At 38.7% G+C, this 16,426-nt stretch overlaps 1 protein-coding gene across 9 annotated transcripts in view; it reads right to left on the minus strand.

Annotated features, from left to right (window-relative positions):
- Window positions 1–16,426, minus strand: part of LOC143697779 (putative E3 ubiquitin-protein ligase HERC1) — an 86,502-nt gene that overhangs the window by 13,890 nt on the left and 56,186 nt on the right. For all 9 annotated transcript variants that reach the window (XM_077194149.1, XM_077194151.1, XM_077194147.1 and 6 more), the window contains exons 54-62: window positions 14,476–14,691; window positions 14,253–14,380; window positions 13,260–13,459; window positions 12,464–12,578; window positions 12,171–12,302; window positions 11,979–12,080; window positions 11,701–11,874; window positions 8,040–8,345; window positions 151–216 (exon numbers count right to left, since the gene is read on the minus strand). In XM_077194149.1, the coding sequence (XP_077050264.1) occupies window positions 151–216; window positions 8,040–8,345; window positions 11,701–11,874; window positions 11,979–12,080; window positions 12,171–12,302; window positions 12,464–12,578; window positions 13,260–13,459; window positions 14,253–14,380; window positions 14,476–14,691 (1,439 nt within the window). The remainder of the gene's footprint in view (window positions 1–150; window positions 217–8,039; window positions 8,346–11,700; window positions 11,875–11,978; window positions 12,081–12,170; window positions 12,303–12,463; window positions 12,579–13,259; window positions 13,460–14,252; window positions 14,381–14,475; window positions 14,692–16,426) is intronic.

The raw sequence follows: 16,426 nt of genomic DNA on the forward strand, positions 1-16,426 counted from the left end.
CGATAAAAAACTGCCTGAAAGAACAATGCTGAACACAAAGACTATACTGACAGAGACGAATGAGGAAGATCAAGGAAGATCCGGATGCCTTAACGAACACTTTCACATATCTGCTAAACCTCACACACGTTCAGGAACACACAGACTTACTTCAGGTCTGCTGGTCGCCCAGGACATGAGTTGTTCATCCATCATGAAACTCCATTTACTGTTGTCCTATAAAGAGAAAAAAAGAAATTCTGCATAAATTCTCATATCAAAATAACCTTTAAGGGGCATATTATGGAAAACAGGATTTTCTGTTGTTACGTCCCATGACGTAATATTAAGTGTGTATGTTGTGCTGGTGATGTTTTTTTCCCCCTCCTTCGGTTTCTCTCTCTCTCTCTCTCTCTCTCTCTCTCTGCCATGCAGCACTCCAAACCATCCGCAGCTGATGCTAATTAGTAGGAGCGTGTATAAAGCAGCAAAGAAACTGGGTTCAGGAGGAATACCTCTTCAGCTATCACAGACACATTGGTGTTAACTGCAGTTGTAAAACTTTTGTGAAATCTGTTGTCTTGAGTACAGTGACTCTTTAAACTGTGTGAGTTAGAAGAGTAAAACCGTGTAGGGAGACAGGCGCCAATTTGTTTGGATTATCCACTCCTAAACTTTTCTCCTGTTTATTTTTCGTTAGTCAGGGAGAGAGGTAAGATAACTGTCTTTAATTTTGATCTCTTTAATTTAACTGGGTTTTAACTTTAGGAAGCCCCTGTTTTGTTTGTTATTTTGTCCTGGCCTTCTCCAGACGATCTGGTTATTATTTTAATTTGTTTACCTGTTTACTGATCTTTGTTTGTTTTATAAATATATTGATTAAGCCTTTAATAAAAAGAAAACAACTAATTAAGCATACTCTTTCAGTTTCCTTTTGTGACCAGGTGTAAATCAAAGGGTGCCCTGTAAATCTTTTGTACATAAATGTGAAGGACAATTAGAGCAGGGATAGTGGAAAAGGAGATTTATTTAGTCAATTCTTTTAGTTATATCTTTTTTTTTGTTACTCCCTCTTTAAAATACCCTAGACTGGAGAGAGAACGTAACAATTGGGGGCTTGTCCGTTGCGTTCTTCTATGTGATATTGTGGATCCCACTTTCGCAATAAATAATTTTGCCCCGTGACAATTAGCACGTCGTTGCTAATTGAAGGATTTGTTAATTGTTTGCAAGCAACTCTACTTTGGTGAGTACTACTTATTTTCTTGATTGCTAGCTGTTTTCTTCTTTGGGTGAAAGAGGAGAGTGTAGGCCTAGTGTGTAGTAGGGGATGGAAGAGATGGAATTTGATCTGCTCTCGTTTAGTCTTGCACCGACTACTGAAGCTATTAATCGCTGTAAAAAAGATTTTATTCAGATAGCAGAGATTTTCAACATCATTTTCAAAGAAGCTACCAAACAGGTCATTAAAGAAAAGTTGCATGACAAATTGGTAAGTGATGGAATTTTGCCAAGACAAACTGATGATGGTGAGGAGGAAGAGCAACTCAAAGCTGCAGCAGGTAAAGAGGTGGATAGTGTAGGTCCACCTGACACTGACTCTTTTGTTTTTCAAGACCCTCGGTTGGCAGTGAGGTTAAAGGAGTTAGAGCTGGAAATAAAGAAGCAGGAGTGTGAAGCTCAGATGATTAAATTGAGAACCGTTGAAGCGGAGGCTGATAAGGATATTAAGTTGTGAAAGTTTGCTTTAGAAGCCCAGCGTACTGCTGTACAACCAGTCCCTTTTCCACGTACCAAAACCTCTTCGATTTCGCGCGGTTTTACGCGCGTATGAGCTTGTCTCTGAAGCTTACCGGCAAAAATTTCAGCGCCGCGTGAAAACAGCCAGACAGTCTTACGTGGAGTTTGCAAGGGAGAAAAAAAATCCCCTTTGATAAATGGTGTCTCTCTAGCAAGATAACGACTCTGGAACAATTGCAGGAGTTAATCATGCTAGAAGACTTTAGGAATTGTGTGCCAGAGAATGTGGTAGTTCATTTGAACGAACAAAAACTCGCTTTCTTGTCTAACGCTGCTGTTTTGGCTGACGAGTTTGTATTAACACATCGCACTGTTTTTGCTATAGCATAGCAGCCAAAATTTGCCACACCGTAATCAGGCGATTCGTTGGATGTGATGCCTTGTGTAGTGCGCCCTGCTAGAGCAGAACATACAGTTACCTGTAGAAGGTATAGACTTAATCATAGGGAATGATTTAGCAGGTGGCGAAGTTTTTCCTTCTCCAATTGTGACATATACCCCAAGTGTAAAGGAGCAGTCTAACCTATCTACCTTGTATCCTTCAGCATTCCCTGCATGGGCAGTGACCTGTGCACAGGCACAAAAAATCAAGGAAGTGGTGGATCTCGCTGATTCCTTTCTAGTCCCTGACACTACCCCACGTGAGTATTCGCTCATCCAAGAGCCTGAGCTTTCGCCTGATTCCAGTTCTGAGTCAAAAAAAACCTTAAAAATGGGTCGAGAACATTTGATAACTGCTCAGAGAGAAGACCCAACACAAGCACAAGTGTGTTAAAATTGCAGATTTTGGGCAAGTGCCTAATTCTGGGGTTATGTATTTCTGGGATCATGGACTACTGATGCGTAGATGGAAACCAGACGAAGATGATGAGAACTGTCAGGTGGTCCAGCAAATTGTGTTGCCTTCTGGCTATCGCCTGCATGTGCTGGAGCTGGCTCATGAACACGTAATGTCCGGTCATCTAGGAGTGACGAAAACATACTTTCGAGTTTCCAGATACTTTTACTGGCCTGGTATAAAGGTCTGCTGTGTCTGCCTTGCAAAGCTTGCAAAGTTTGCCAACTCACAGGAAAACCGAACCAAAGAGTTCCTGTCGCTCCACTTACGCCAATCCCTGTGATGTGTGAGCCCTTTGAACGACTGATCATCGATTGCGTGGGCCCATTGCCTAAGTCCAAGGCAGGACATCAATATATGTTAACTGTATATTATCATTATCATCAGTATTTTATCATGTGTGCTGCAACACGCTTTCCCGAAGCAGTTCCGTTACGCAACCTGAAAGCCAAAGCAGTTGTGAAAGAGCTGGTCAAGTTCTGTTCCACTTTCAGCCTGCCAAAAGTAATCCAGACCGACCTTGGCACGAATTTTACGTCAAGAATGTTTGAACAGATTCTGAAGGAGCTTGACATAAATCATCAGTTATCCAGTGCTTACCACCCAGAGTCCCAAGATGTGATTGAGAGGTTTCATCAAACTCTTAAAACGATGATGCGCAGCTATTGTGTTGAGACGGGGAAAGATTGGGAGAAGGGTCTCCCCTTTCTTCTGTTCGCTGTGAGAGAGACAGTGCAAGAATCTCTAGGCTATAGTCCAGCAGAACTGGTCTTTGGTCATATGGTGCGAGGACCGTTAACGCGCGAGCCACAACAGAACGCGGTATCTGAGCCACTGATCGCTGCGGCAACGAGCACTTTGATCACTTGATAAAAAAAAAAAACATTTCAGTGCTAGATCGCCTCTTATTTAACAAATGAACAAAATGAATGCTCTGAGTTAACTGGAGAAGTTTTTATTTATTTGTATTGGTACATTCGTGCCGCGAGATGTTTCAAAAGTGGTGGTGGTAATTAATTTTTTTGATCTGACGTAGTTGGTTCCTCAACTACATCAGATTCAGATTATTTTATTTAATGCCATATCAGCATTCAAAGCTATTTTCATGGCAAAAATTCAATTATAAAAATACAAATATCATATAAATACAATAAAACAAAACAAGAAGTCATTTTATACAATATATATTTTTAAATGAACATATGATAAAAAATCCAAAACCTTTTCAGGCATAATCTCATTAAATATGTCCTTTAATGAAGTAACTTCATAAAAGACCATTCTGCTCAACTACATCAGACGTTCATAATAATAACAGAAAAAAAACTTGCCATAGTTTTGTCCTTTTATCAGTAGCCAGTTTTGGTGCAACAAGTTGTACATTTTGTTGCCAATTAGTAAATGTAGTGGGTGTATTAAGAGGCTACAATTTCCAAATATGCCTAAGTGTAACTTGATCCCCTCCCATTAGGCTGATCTGATGTGTGTTGGTCTGCCTGACCCCTCTTTGGAATAATTTAATGTTACTCTGCCTTATTTGGGAAAGCTGACCTACAGTAGCCTTAAGACATCTCATTTTCTAAATACAATTAAATAAACACATTTCTACAAATGGTGCAAACTCTGCTAGATTATAGACAAAAGATTCCCATTCCCCTGCCATTCTGTGATCGGCAGTGATCGGCAATCGGCAGATCATGATTTTGGTGATCGGTAATCGGTGATCGGCCCCAAAAATGCTGATCGGAGCATCTCTAGTTACTATGGTTACCAACTATACCATGGAAGAAGACGGATTGTGTAACAGAGAATTTCAAGTTTCCTCCACACGATTACAGAACTCTGCCATTCTGAACGACCTCAAGAGTTACCTTGCTCATCTCGGTGAAAGGCAAACTAAAGAACTCGCTGATTTGCTGCAAAAGTTCCCTAGTCTGTTCTCAGATGTGCCTGGAAAAACTACATTGTGTTCCCATGACATTGATGTTGGAAATGCATCCCCCATCAAATAGCATCCTTATCGAGTCAACCCCCAAAAGCGTAACATAATGAAGACGGAAGTGGAATATATGCTGCAGAATGGATTTGCTGTGCCAAGTCAGAGTCCCTGGAGTTCGCCCTGCCTATTGGTACCAAAACCTGACTCCACCTATCGCTTCTGCACCGACTTTCGCAAAGTCAACAACATCACTAAAGCAGATTCCTTCCCACTTCCTAGAATGGAAGATTGTGTGGACAGGGTGGGTAACGCTAAGTTTGTAACAAAGCTAGACGTACTGAAAGGATACTGGCAGGTGCCTCTGACTCTGCGTGCATCAGAAATCTCAGCTTTTGTCACCTCAGGCAATTTTCTGCAGTATTCTGTCTTAGCTTTTTGGATGCGAAATGCTCCCGCCACATTCCAACGTTCGATGTATAATGTGTTGGCAGGTGTGGAAAACTGTGAAGTGTACTTGGATGATGTGGTTATCCACTCATATACCTGGATAGAACATCTTTCCTCCCTTGAGAATGTTTTTCAGCGCTTTGCTGATGCCTCGTTGACCGCGAACCTTGCCAGGTGCGAGTTCACAAAGGGAATGATCTGCTATTTGGGTAAACAAGTGGGCCAAGGAATGGTGAAGCCTGTCGAATCCAAAATTGCAGCTATTCTCGAATACACTATTCCCTCTAATAAACGTGAAATGCGCAGGTTCCTGGGAATGTGTGGATACTACGGTGCTTTCTGCCCAAACTTTTCTTCTGTTGTCTGACTACTAACTGATCTGCTCTGCTCTGTTGAAACAATGAATCACAACATTACAAGATTTAATACCAAGAAAATGAATTTGGAAATATTTACAAAAGTACAAGAGTCCGTATTTGAAGGCATTGAATGAAATTGAATAAAAAGCTATAAAATAAAAAAAGTTTACAAATATATATATACACACACAGACACACAATTTTAAACACTGAATTATCAATATGAAATTGTCACGACCAACAGCTGGAGTGCCCTTGAGAACCACCATCACAGACTATTATCATTCCCTCAAGGACTACTTTTCCCATAATCCATTGCCCGGACTCATAATGCCTGATTGCTTACAGCTGTGTCTCATTAGCTTGTTGTTTAACTCTGCCTATATAAACCCGGTAAACTCGGGGGCCGTTTACACGACACCATTTTCAACTAAAAACGAAAGACTTTTTATGCGTTTTGACAGTTCATTTACACGACAACAGCGTTTTGGTGGCTTGAAAAGGGGTTTCAAAGTGCAAGTTTTTGAAAACGAAACCTTTATCATCTCTGTGAATCTGTGAAAATGGTGACATGCACATTAAGGGGGCTTTCACACTGGCAGTTTAGTTCGGAACGGGGCACGGTTCGCATGAAAAATCGCTAATGTGAACCCTGTCATAGGACCCGGGTGCGCACTGGGGTACCGAACCCGAGACTACCTGGAGGAGGTGGTCTGAGTTCGGTTGCTCCCGAACCGTGCTGCGATTCGCGTGTATGTGAAAACTACACGGACTCGGGTGCGCACTTGTTCAGGAAGTAAAGTATCCTGCGCATGCGTTTTAGTCGATTATGATGTATTTAGTTAAATAAAACACACGTAAGGGATGAAGATTTACCCTGGATACGAGCAAGAGTGAGTCTGCAGTGTATTCGCGCATAGTGCGTGCAATCAGGGCAACAAATTAATGGAAATCCACTGTCTCCTCAAAAGAGTCCATTTGCAAGCAGCGGAAAAACAGCTTATGCGAAACACACACACACACACAGTTAACCTGGGTTGTTTACTCAGCTATGAATAATGGCACCAAATTAATAAAAAACACAATATATTGACCCGCGTCGTGTTTTCTATCATGCGCCGTGCACGTTTGCAATGACGTAAGATGCACGCAAACGCACCAGAGTTCGATAGAATCAAGTTGAGTGTGAAACCAGACCAACACTGCGGGGGGCTCCGGGAACAAACGCGCTCGGGCTCGGACCGCAGCAAACGAGCCCAGTGGAAAAGCCCCCTGAGTGTAGGCTATTAAAAATTAAAGGTTCCTTATAACAGACACAAAGATGATATGTTTTAGACGCCTTTGTGTTCAAAGGTTTTAACATTCTTAAAAGGAAGTAAAACGGGACTTTATATCAGAGGAGAATATTCTATAATAGGTATTACAGTGAATGTTTCTGGTTTTGTGAAGAGTAAAATTTACCCGGAAGACAAAGTAATAATACAGTATTATCAAGATTAACATCCTTAGAATGAAAATCGGACAAAAAAAATTATAAATATTGACATTTGTGTCTATAGGCATGTGCAGTTCGGCTAGACTGCACTGTAGTAAAATAATGTGTATGTGCGCAGACTCGTAGTCTTTCTTTACAAAGTGACATCGCCAACTACTTGTCTAGCAGCATAATACAGCGTAAAGTTGCTTTCGCAGATCCGTGAGAATGGAATCGTTTTGATAAAGTTGTTATCTGTAGAAAGTTTTTTATCATTGTTTTGTAAACGTAACCTCAGTCACTCATTGCTAAGTCTTGTCTAATGTTAGGCTGCAATTCTGAGCATTGTCTTTGGTTTCTCGTATTTATGGTTTTGATTCCCAAGCCTGTTTTCTTGGATTTCCCCAGTTTGCCTTGTGTTTTCTGCCCTTTGATTGTCTGGATTGTTTGGCCAGTGGTTCAGACCCTTGCCTGTATTTTGGATTATGATTCTGAATTACCCTCAAAGCAGCATTTGCATCCTCAACCATGTGTGTCAGAGCAGTCTGTAACAGAAATGTGCTAAAAAAATAAATCTTCCTTCCCTATATTAGAGGATTATTATAAAATATTCAAATATACAAAAGCTCTTGGTGATTTATGTAAGTAAAGATGTATGGGCCCTTCATTAAAAAAACAGCAAAACTAACCAAAAGTCCCTATCAACATGCAGAATTTTTTTGTAAACTAAGCAGCAAAAACAGCCAATCATATTAGAGGTAATTTACATATATAACTCCTATAAGTAAAGCCGCAAAACCAGCTTATTTAAAGGTACACCATGTAACTTTTGACACTCTAGCGGTTAATAATTAAAAACTGCATGCGTCTTGCAGAAGAACATAGTCCAAATATAAACACTTATTACAGGAGTACTGTAGTGATTCAGGATAAGACAGTTTGGAAGATAGATTCATGATGTACATGCTCATTACATACATTTTGTAAATTTTTAACAAAATAAGTTACATAGTATACCATTAAAAATCCAGAGGGTCAGTGGAACAGTCAAATATATATGACTGTCATGAATAAGTAATTTATAACTGTTTTGGGTGCAAAAAACTTCACTAGCATGCTAAAAACAGGGTTAGGTTTAAACCTATCCAATTAGCTAAATTACAGATTTGACAAGGATTAAGTTCAGCTTCCTTAGCTTCTTACCAGAGGTTTGGTGAACTCTGTGGCTCCAGAATGATGGAACTCAGGTGCGATGAAGGCTTCTGGGAAGGGCGTGCCACGAGCAAATGCCTCTGCACTCTTCACTGTGGTTGAATATGTGGAAAGCCAGTTCCACTCTGAGGGGCAGAAGGATCCAGGGGCCCCGTCCCGATCAGGCCCCGTCCCGCTGTGATGAGGAGGTCTGGGCTGACGGCACAGTAACTGATCCAAGAGGAGACCCACGGCCAGTGTGGCCAGACTCTGAAGAAAGGCACTGTGGGTCAACTGATCACCCGCCATCACATGACTCTGAGGAGCAAGACACACATGAAGGGATATGATGTGATATAATATCTAAAATGCACAGAGAATACCTTTGTAATGCATTACATAAACTACCTGTTAAAAGTTTGGAATAATTAGACAGTTTTTTATGTTTTTGAAAGAAGTCTCTTATGCTCACCAAGGCTGCATTTATTTGAACAAAAATAGAATAGAATTGTGAAATATTATTAAGTTTTCTATTTTTAATATTTTTTTAAATATAATTGATTCCTCTTATAGCAAAGCTGAATTTTCAGCATAATTTATCCAGTCTTCAGTGCCATCTTTAGAAATCATTCCAATATGCTGATTTTGTGCTAAATTTATATTGGTGCCCCATTATTAATAATGGTTCTTATAATTATCAATGTTGAAAACTGTTTTTGGAGCTAAATATTCTTTGATGAATAGAATGTTTAACGAACAGCATTTATTTGAAATATAAATCTTTTGTAACATTTTAACTATCTTTACTGTCACATTCAACCCATTTAATGTTCTTGTTTAATAAAAGTATAAATTTCTTAAAAAATAAATAAACAAACAAACAAAAAATATATATATTTTTGTTGAATAAAACAGTTATTTCAAATTGCAATAATATTTTACAATATTACTAGAGTGAGTACAAACCAAACCTACTGTTTGTGTTTTATTAATAATGTATAACGAGGGGAAGGAAGATGGCGTCATAGAGGATACACATCTTTTGACGAGCTACCGTAACATTAGTTCAAATATTCGGTCGATTTATATTTTCACGCAGTGAAATCATTATACTTGGTTAGATGGTTATTGTGCCATGTCTTTGGATCAACATTTTTTAAAAGGATCTGACAAAGCAAAGAAGATTGCGCTGAAAAGTTCTACAGTCAGCGGCGATGAGCACGATGTTACGGACGACATGAGCATGAAGAGTCGCTTGGAGGAAAGTTCCAACTCCAACTTTGCTCAAGCTAAGCTAACTGATAACATTACGAAAGTAATTGATGAGAAATTGAATACTGTGCTATCCGCGATAAACGATTAAACAGTTCAGTTCCAGGCTTTAGTGGAGCGAGTGGGCCAGGCGGAGGAACGAATTGCCTTTACCAGGTCCGAAGAAATGACCCAGGCCTGTCATCATGAACTCATAACTTTACGGACAAGCAGCGTGTGTTGAACATAGCTCGTCGTGTTGGCACGGATCCCGAAAGGAGTGCTGATGCAAGGATTTCATTCTTCAATGATTATTCTGCGATGGTGATTAAGAAACGCAAGGCTTTCGACGTCAAGAAGCGACTGCAGAAGTTTAAGATTGAGTATTAGTGTTGGGTCGTTCGCAAATGAGTCGGCTCAGTTAATGCTCTGATTGAGTTGATTAACTGGTACAGTGCTTTCTCTGGTTATAAAATTAATTTAGCTAAATCTGAAGCAATGCCTTTAGGTACTCTTATTTCCAAACCTAATATTGTGCCCTGTTTTCCTTTTAAGGGGTCACCTCTAGGTTTCATCTATTTAGGCATTTCAATCTCAACATCTTTGAAGCAAATTAATCTAATTTTGTTCCTTTATTTGAGAAAATACGGCAAGATTTAGAACGCTGGAATTCCTTGTTAGTATCGATGCTAGGTCGGATAGCACTTGTGAAAATGATTGTATTACCCAAATTATTATATCCTATTCAAATGGTTCCTATACTGTTCTAAAATAGGACATTAAAGGGCATGAATAGCTAGCTAGCTTCCTTTATATGGAGTAAACGCAAGCCTATATTAAAAATTTTAGTACTTTATCTCCCAAGTTCAATGGGGAGGGTTGGATTTTCCAAATATTAAGATCTATAAGTTAAGTTCTCACCTGAGATGCATTGCAAAGTAGGTTAGTAACAATTCTTCCTCAACTCGGTTAGATAATGAATCCTCCTTTTCACAATTTTCTTTGAGATCTTCTTTTTGTTAAGAGTTTTCAAAAAGTAAAAGTAATTTATGATAATCCAATTATAGTTAACACTCTGAAAGCATGGAGATCAGTCTGTAGGCTTGAAGGTAGATCTAAACTGACTTCTTTCTTTACCCCAATATTAAATAACTGATTTCACTCCAGGAATTTTGGATGATGGTTTTAAACGGTGGTGTAACTTAGGACTTATTAGGCTTGGCGATATGTCATTTATGGAGTTAACTCAGAAGTATCAGTTGTTCAAACAGGATTTCTTGTCGTTTCCTCCAAGTAAGACATTAAATTACTAATAACACAACACTTGTTAGGAATTGTGAAATATCTTCAATTGAGAGGTTATTATTTTTATAATGTCTCTAGTTTAGTTTTAAAATGTCTCTGTGTATCAGCAGAAGAGATTGTACACAAAGAACCATAAAACCTACCCAGAGTATTAAAACTAAATGGGAAGAAGAGTTAGCTACTGACATTGATGATGGAACATGGGATGACATTTGGTCTTATGCTAAGAAAATATATGTTTGTACACGTACAAGAGAAATACAATTTAAAATCATACACAGACTCCATATTTCCCCTAACCGCAGGCATTTTTTTAAACCCCTCTCTATGCCTATGTGTTTAAAATGTAAAACTGAAAAAGGTACTTTAACACATTGTCTGTGTTCATGTAACAGACTGCAACGGTATTGGTGTTTAGTTCTAGGGGAAATGGAAAAGATCTTTAATATTCAGTTGGATTTTGAGCCAGTGTCACTGGGTATACCTAATGGACACAATGTTTCATCTGCTAATAAGAAATTGTACAAATAAATATTTTACTTAATTGGATCAGTGATAAATCTCCATCTCTTAAAGGTTGGCAGAAGGTTATTTTTGAGTTGATTCCCCTGGAGCGTCTTACCTATGTATTACATCAAAAAACATGCCAGTTTTATAAAGACTATTATATCTAGACTATTTGGAAACCCATCTTCGCCCTATTATGTTACAAGGAATTTTGTAACCTTGAACCTTGTTCTCTTCTGCATCTTTTTGAAATATGTTATTGTTTTTATTCTGTAATCTGTTTTATTATGGTGTAGTCCTGTTTTATATACAAATCTGAGCTATTGGTGTTCCTTTATTTTATTTTATTGTATTGTTTTTTTTGTGTGATTCTTCAGATTTGTATTTTACAGGTTTTGACATCGCAGCTGTGAGTGTAAATTTTAGTGTACAAGTACGAATATTTTTTGTAGAAGTTCTCAAATTCACTTCTACATGCTCTCAAGTTTTGCTACTCTTTTACCTTCATAGTTATCGATCATAACATGAAGAGAGCAAAATATAGCTCATTAAAAGGACAATACATGTAGTGAATTTTGAATTTTCAGTTTTGATGAGAAAGTGTATGTACCCTCTCATAGCTGTACTGCTCCTGAAGCAGTGTGGGAAGGCGCTCAAGAAAGACAGCCATGCAGGGAGCACGATTCAATCCCAGAATGCCCTGACTGCGTAGAACAGAACGGCAGGAGGCCAGAATGTGATTCTGAGAGATCCAGTCTGGGGTACAGCGAATTAGCAAAACATCCTGAGATTGGAAAAACAGATAGGTACATACATTAAGCATTACTTAAACCATTTTTAAATTAAATATTTATTAAATTAAACACATTTTCAGGAGGTATTTAGTACCTTTGACCTTCCAGAACAAGCAGTCACCCCTATGTGTTGTATCCAGGTGGTACAAACTACAGAGCCCATTCCTGTAACCACAGTCTGCAGGACTGAACCATCCTAGAACAGATGGGAAGAGTGTTCACAATCAAAAACAGTAGTTTTGTAAAGCTAATAAAAGAAACGCCAAAAAAGAAGCGTTTGACTCACCCTGAGAGACCAGATGTTGAGCACCCCTCCGATTCCTCCAGACACCAGAGCAAGCCCACTGGGGCAAAATGACAACGTCTTTACCGCGGTAATGTGTCCACTCAGTCGGAACACACATTTAGCATTACCTCGCTGAAACACACAGACACCAAAAAAACTCCTTTAGTGACACATTTAATCTAACAGAGCAAAAGTGAATTTAAAGGTAAGGTTAAACGGGTAATAAATAAGAAAGCTTCATTTACCCCAAGCAAATTATCTCCCCCAAAAAAAGATAAATATATAATTCTGACCTTGATGGCACTGCTCCTGTCTTGGCTGGTAGATGGGGTGAGGAAATTGGGCACTGAGACATTAGTGCCCCCTTGAGGAAGAGTCCACACATACAGGAGGCCATTTTGACATCCACTGAGGAAATGAAGAAAGGAAAATCAAAACACTTGGATGACGGATTATACACCTGCGCATCCTTGAATACCAACATGACAGCTAAATGTCTATATATCCTAAAAACACTTCATGAAGTAGGCTTACTGGTTTAAAGCTCTCAAAAGCTCCTCTGAGATATCTGTTACCCATTATTCAAGTAAATGGTGTGACGAAATAGTAAAAGTGCCATATTATACACTTTTGTAGCACTTTTTAAGGCTTATAATGTTAGTCAAGGTTTCATCCACCAAAGCTGCCGTAATTTCATTGTACACATTTTCCTCTATTTTCACCCCCAAGACCTTAAAGTCGGCATGAAATGAAAATACAGTCATCTACAGAATTTTGTAAATGCAAATTTTAAATTGTAATGTTTAATCAACATGTCATAACTGGATCTTTAAGTAAAAACGACCGAATTACGTATCTATTGGCGTATGCAGGACTTTCTGCCTTCTGCCTCAACCGCATCTCCTCTTGCTTAATTCTATATGTAAAAGGATTCTGTTAGTATTGGCTCACTTTTTCAAATGTGAAATGAGTAGTAACACTACTCAGTGTTACAGTTGCTAAATATTGAAGTGGTTGGGAATATGTTGATGTGCTCTAGTTCTGAAAATATGTTTGCTTTAATGATTATTAAACATATGCCACACTCACACTGCCAGCATAAGACGAGGCTCGGCCCCTCTCCCGGGCAGAGGGCACCACTCGGCCGTGTTGATGGTGCCCGTGTGGAACAGAGAGTGGAGGGTGACCCACGCGCTGCTGGCACGACCCCATATCTTCACCACCTCAGAGCGGCCAACAGACAGCAGCAGATGTCCTGTAGGGTCCCACCTGAGTGCACTCACACTCTCCTGTAAAAAAATAAATAATACAAAGCATCACTCTCAAAAAATATGGGTTTATTTGTGTAAAAGAATGGGTTGGGTTTCACAAAAAATCCCAAACTATCTAAGCTGTGTAGAGTTAATACATTTTATTTTATTAAATCAGTTTATTTGTATGGTTTATTTATATATATATATATATATATATATATATATATTTTAAAAAATGGGTCATAATTTAAAAGTTTCCCAGTCCCCATGTAGCACTTTATTTAAGAATAACATTTATTTTTGTGATTAAGTAATGAATCTTTAATGTTTTTGAAAGCTCTCTTATGTTCATCAAGGCTGCATTTATATGATCGAAAATACAGTAAAAACAGTAATATTGTGAAATATTACTTCAATTTAAAATAAATATTTTCTAATTTAATATATTTTAAAATGTAATTTATTCCTGTGATGGAAAACTAAATTTTCATTCATTACATACAGAATACACAGAATCATTACATAAATCGCATTGACCCCCAACTTTGGAATGTTAGTGTTTGAATGTTTGAATATTTAAAAGCTACTATTCATCACCATTATTGATTAAATTATATAAATGATTATATAAATGATTTATTCATTTAATGATGTCACAGTAATCAGATCAATCAGGTCACTTTTTTCTAACAGTCTAGTGATTTATTAATGCTTACCAGCTCATTTTAATGATTCAGTTGAACCGAAGTTTGTATCTACCTGGTACCTACTCAGAAAAGTATGTGATTTCGCATGCAGCGTGTGAGTGTTTTGATGACTTCATACTCACAGGAAATGCTGTTAGCAGAATAGGTGGGTCGGTTTCATAGCTCTCTGCTGTTGCGAGGAGAATTTTGCCATCAGGATAGCCCACAGCAAAGGGTTTATCAACACTGTACCAGGCCAGACACTGAGGTGCTGAACAGGAAGAAAAACACAAAAAGTTAATTCACTACGGAATTTCTGCAAGCACATTAAAACAGAGAGATCTTTAGCACTTTTTTGCCACCAACCTTCTTTTCTGTGGCAGTGAGTGAGCTCTGTTCTCTCCACCCTCAAGTCCTCTGTGACCTCCAGCCAGCAGAGGGAGCCGTCCAGCCGTCCCACCAGCAGACTCTCAGGAGGACTGAACTGACTACAGGCTTCCTGACTGAGGAACGGAGAGGAGGTCTGAACCCACGAGAGCGCCGTGATCCAAGAAGACTGAGCCTCTATGTGTGCCTGAGTACCTACAGGAAAGAAGACAAACACAAATAAAGATGCTTGTTGTAACGGTCATCAGCTGGAGTGCCCTTGAGAGCCACCAGAGGGCACTCCACATCAGACTATTGTTATTCCCTCACAAACTACATTTCCCATAACTCACTGCACGGACTCATTATCCCTGATCACATTCACCTGTATGTCATTACCTTGTTTAGCTCACCACATATAAACCTGGTTTTCACACTCACTCACTGCAAAGTTTTGTATGTTATTGCGGTGCATTTCTGAGCAATCTCCCTGGTTTCATTGTCTCTTGGTTTTTGCCTGTTTCTTGGATTCCCTTTTTGCCTCTGACCCCTGCCTGCCTGTTTGTTTATTTGTTTTGACTGCCTTCCTGTGCTTGACCCTTTGCCTGTGTTTGATTACGATTCTGGATTACTCTAATAAACTGCATTTGGATCTTCAACCAGTGGCGGTTCTAGGGGGTGGCCAGGGGGGGCCAGTGCCCCTGTGACAACAAGCTTGGCCCCCCTTGTGGCCCCCCTAAATGTGGAGTGTGAAATAATTACAAAACTTACAAAGTTACAAAACTGTTTTTTGCTATCGTTGTTTATCATTGTTATCGTTGTATGCGTATCATTTTTTATTATTCTATTTTTGTGGATTTGCTTGTTCACGTGACAATTCGCATCACATTCGCGGGAATCGCGGCAGAATAACGTCTGTCTCCTGCACGCGAGAGAGGAGAGAAGAAGAAGCTGGTAAATGTCAGTTCAGTTGCAAGTTCATAATTTATGTGCGTATCGGGTGTGCGATGTGTATTTTTTATTATGATATTGTAATCAAAACTATAGTAGGAGGCACTGTGAGCTGACATCGCATTTGTCTATCGTCCTTTCACTGCTGTGTGCAGTTCATAGGTAGCCTATGCCCCCAAATTAGTTTTTGTCTTATATTTATATCATATTATGTTCTTATATTAGAATATCAAATCAACAAGTGCGCTGTTTCCCGTGCACAATTGCAACTGTGATATTGATGTTATACAACAGTTAAATTAACAATAAGTGAACATTGGGAGTTACTTTTTAGACACAATATTGTCAATATTGTTTGTTTTCCCTTTATTTCGCCGACTAGAATTTCAAAATGAAACCGTAGCAGAGTCTCAATGCAACAGACAGCGATGATTTATTGACTGAAATCCGCGTTTGGAAAGGAATCACTTGCTCTTTTCCCGAATGAATCAGCCGTTTGAACGAATTGGTTGAATGAATGAATCCCTCAAATCACTTAAGACAGGGACTTACCGCCGCCTACTGGCGGTTTTAGTTTCATATTTAAAGTACCCTTTAATTAAAACGTCAAAATTCGAAATCATTTCATATTTAAATATTGATTAAAAAAAAGATCTCATAGCTTTATTTATGCAATTGTAAATGGAGGGTAAATATATTAATGCCGCTTCTGTGTCTCCTCTGCACTGCAAAGATGGATTTTGATTGAATGATTTAATTTGACTGGTAACAGTGGTACTGTATAATTATTGTATAATTAAGTATTATTGTATAAATAAGTAAAATTACTGTATAATTTGAATGTTAGTATTTGACATAAAAGGTGATGCATAACTCTAAATAAGTTTAGAAAGAATGTCCATAGGTGAAATTGCCCCTGGAAATCAATTTAAGGTGGCAAATTTTGCCCTTAATTAAAAAATTAATTTCTGTCACTGCTGTGAGCTGACCACTGCATAGA

This window comes from Siphateles boraxobius, unplaced genomic scaffold (genome assembly GCF_051911475.1).
Source record: "Siphateles boraxobius isolate OS27281-9 unplaced genomic scaffold, OSU_SipBor_1 11, whole genome shotgun sequence".
Lineage (NCBI taxonomy): Eukaryota > Metazoa > Chordata > Actinopteri > Cypriniformes > Leuciscidae > Siphateles > Siphateles boraxobius.